General features: G+C 35.2%; 1 protein-coding gene across 1 annotated transcript; it reads right to left on the bottom strand.

Annotated features, from left to right (window-relative positions):
• On the bottom strand, positions 144–806 carry LOC107647767 (LRR receptor-like serine/threonine-protein kinase HSL2). The gene is made up of 4 exons (XM_021108349.1): positions 686–806; positions 459–530; positions 306–383; positions 144–225 (listed from the first exon to the last, which is right to left on the bottom strand). Exons 1-4 carry the CDS (start codon positions 778–780, stop codon positions 144–146), a joined length of 327 nt encoding a protein of 108 aa, XP_020964008.1. The 5' UTR covers positions 781–806.

The raw sequence follows: 1,014 nt of genomic DNA, 5'->3' as shown, positions 1-1,014 counted from the left end.
ATTGAATATATAGACATTGAGATGAATGGATTAATATGCTGCTGACTTTCCTGCAATTTGTTGAGCTCTCAGAATGTTGTTGCACCTTCTCCACCAGCAAACTGACCCCCCCCAAACAAGTGCCACCGCCATGAAATTAACACCTAATCCAATGCCCGCTCTAAGACACCACGTCCACAGCTAGGTAAACCAGGTATACCACACAGTCCTCTGTTATCCGTAAAACTGCGTGCACCCAAAACAATATCAACATTATATTGCGTTATTCTGAACATTAATCATTTATTCATAATAACATAACATACTTGAAGCTAGCTCTGTGCAATAGTCTTCCTCCTAGACTTGCTGGAACACTTCCAGACAGCCTATTCCCATTTAGGTTCCTGCATCCACACAACTTTAGTACTGATTTCTCATTGTCTTATAAGTTTCATTTCTTCAACTTTAGACAATCTTACAGTCTCTGTAATGATGTCAACTCTCCAAGACTTTCTGGGATTGCTCCTTCCAAAAAGTTATAGGATAGATCACTGCATCATTGATTATTATGCCATTTAGAAACTGCATTACTATGATAATCAAACTTCTTTTCAATAACATAGATTATAAATTAACCGTTTATGTTTCTATCAATCCAGCATTCTAGCTCCCCTCACTGAAATTGTAAGCCTTAAAATTCACTAACCTGGTCACCATCCTTGATGCCATAATCTCTAAGATAAGTTGTTTCAATGACAAGCTTACGTCCTTCATAACATAAGCAAAATTGCCCCCAAACATGAGCCCTACAATTCAAAAATCAATGGAAATAATAAATCAGCTAAAAATTCATCATGGTCATTGTCATATCAGAATTCATCATAAATCACATAATACTTCACATCAGAATAATATATTAACTCTCAAGTCTCAACAGATTTAAAAATTATAACACATGAAAGTAATTAATTCAGTAATTTAGTAATTCAACAGAACAGCAATAATACCAGAACAACAATTCAGTAATTCACTTCA

Source organism: Arachis ipaensis, chromosome B01 (genome assembly GCF_000816755.2).
Source record: "Arachis ipaensis cultivar K30076 chromosome B01, Araip1.1, whole genome shotgun sequence".
In the NCBI taxonomy this organism is placed as follows: domain Eukaryota; kingdom Viridiplantae; phylum Streptophyta; class Magnoliopsida; order Fabales; family Fabaceae; genus Arachis; species Arachis ipaensis.
This window is presented reverse-complemented; position numbering and strand designations above follow the sequence as displayed.

Excerpts from the sequence above, each read along its gene's own strand:
- LOC107647767 (XM_021108349.1), bottom strand. The coding sequence starts at position 780 with ATGTTTGGGGGCAATTTTGCTTATGTTATGAAGGACGTAAGCTTGTCA. Across the intron at positions 531-685 it reads GCATCAAGGATGGTGACCAG|TGATCTATCCTATAACTTTT; the intron begins GTTAGTGAATTT and ends TCAATGATGCAG. Across the intron at positions 226-305 it reads TTGCACAGAGCTAGCTTCAA|TTTTACGGATAACAGAGGAC; the intron begins GTATGTTATGTT and ends GGGTGCACGCAG.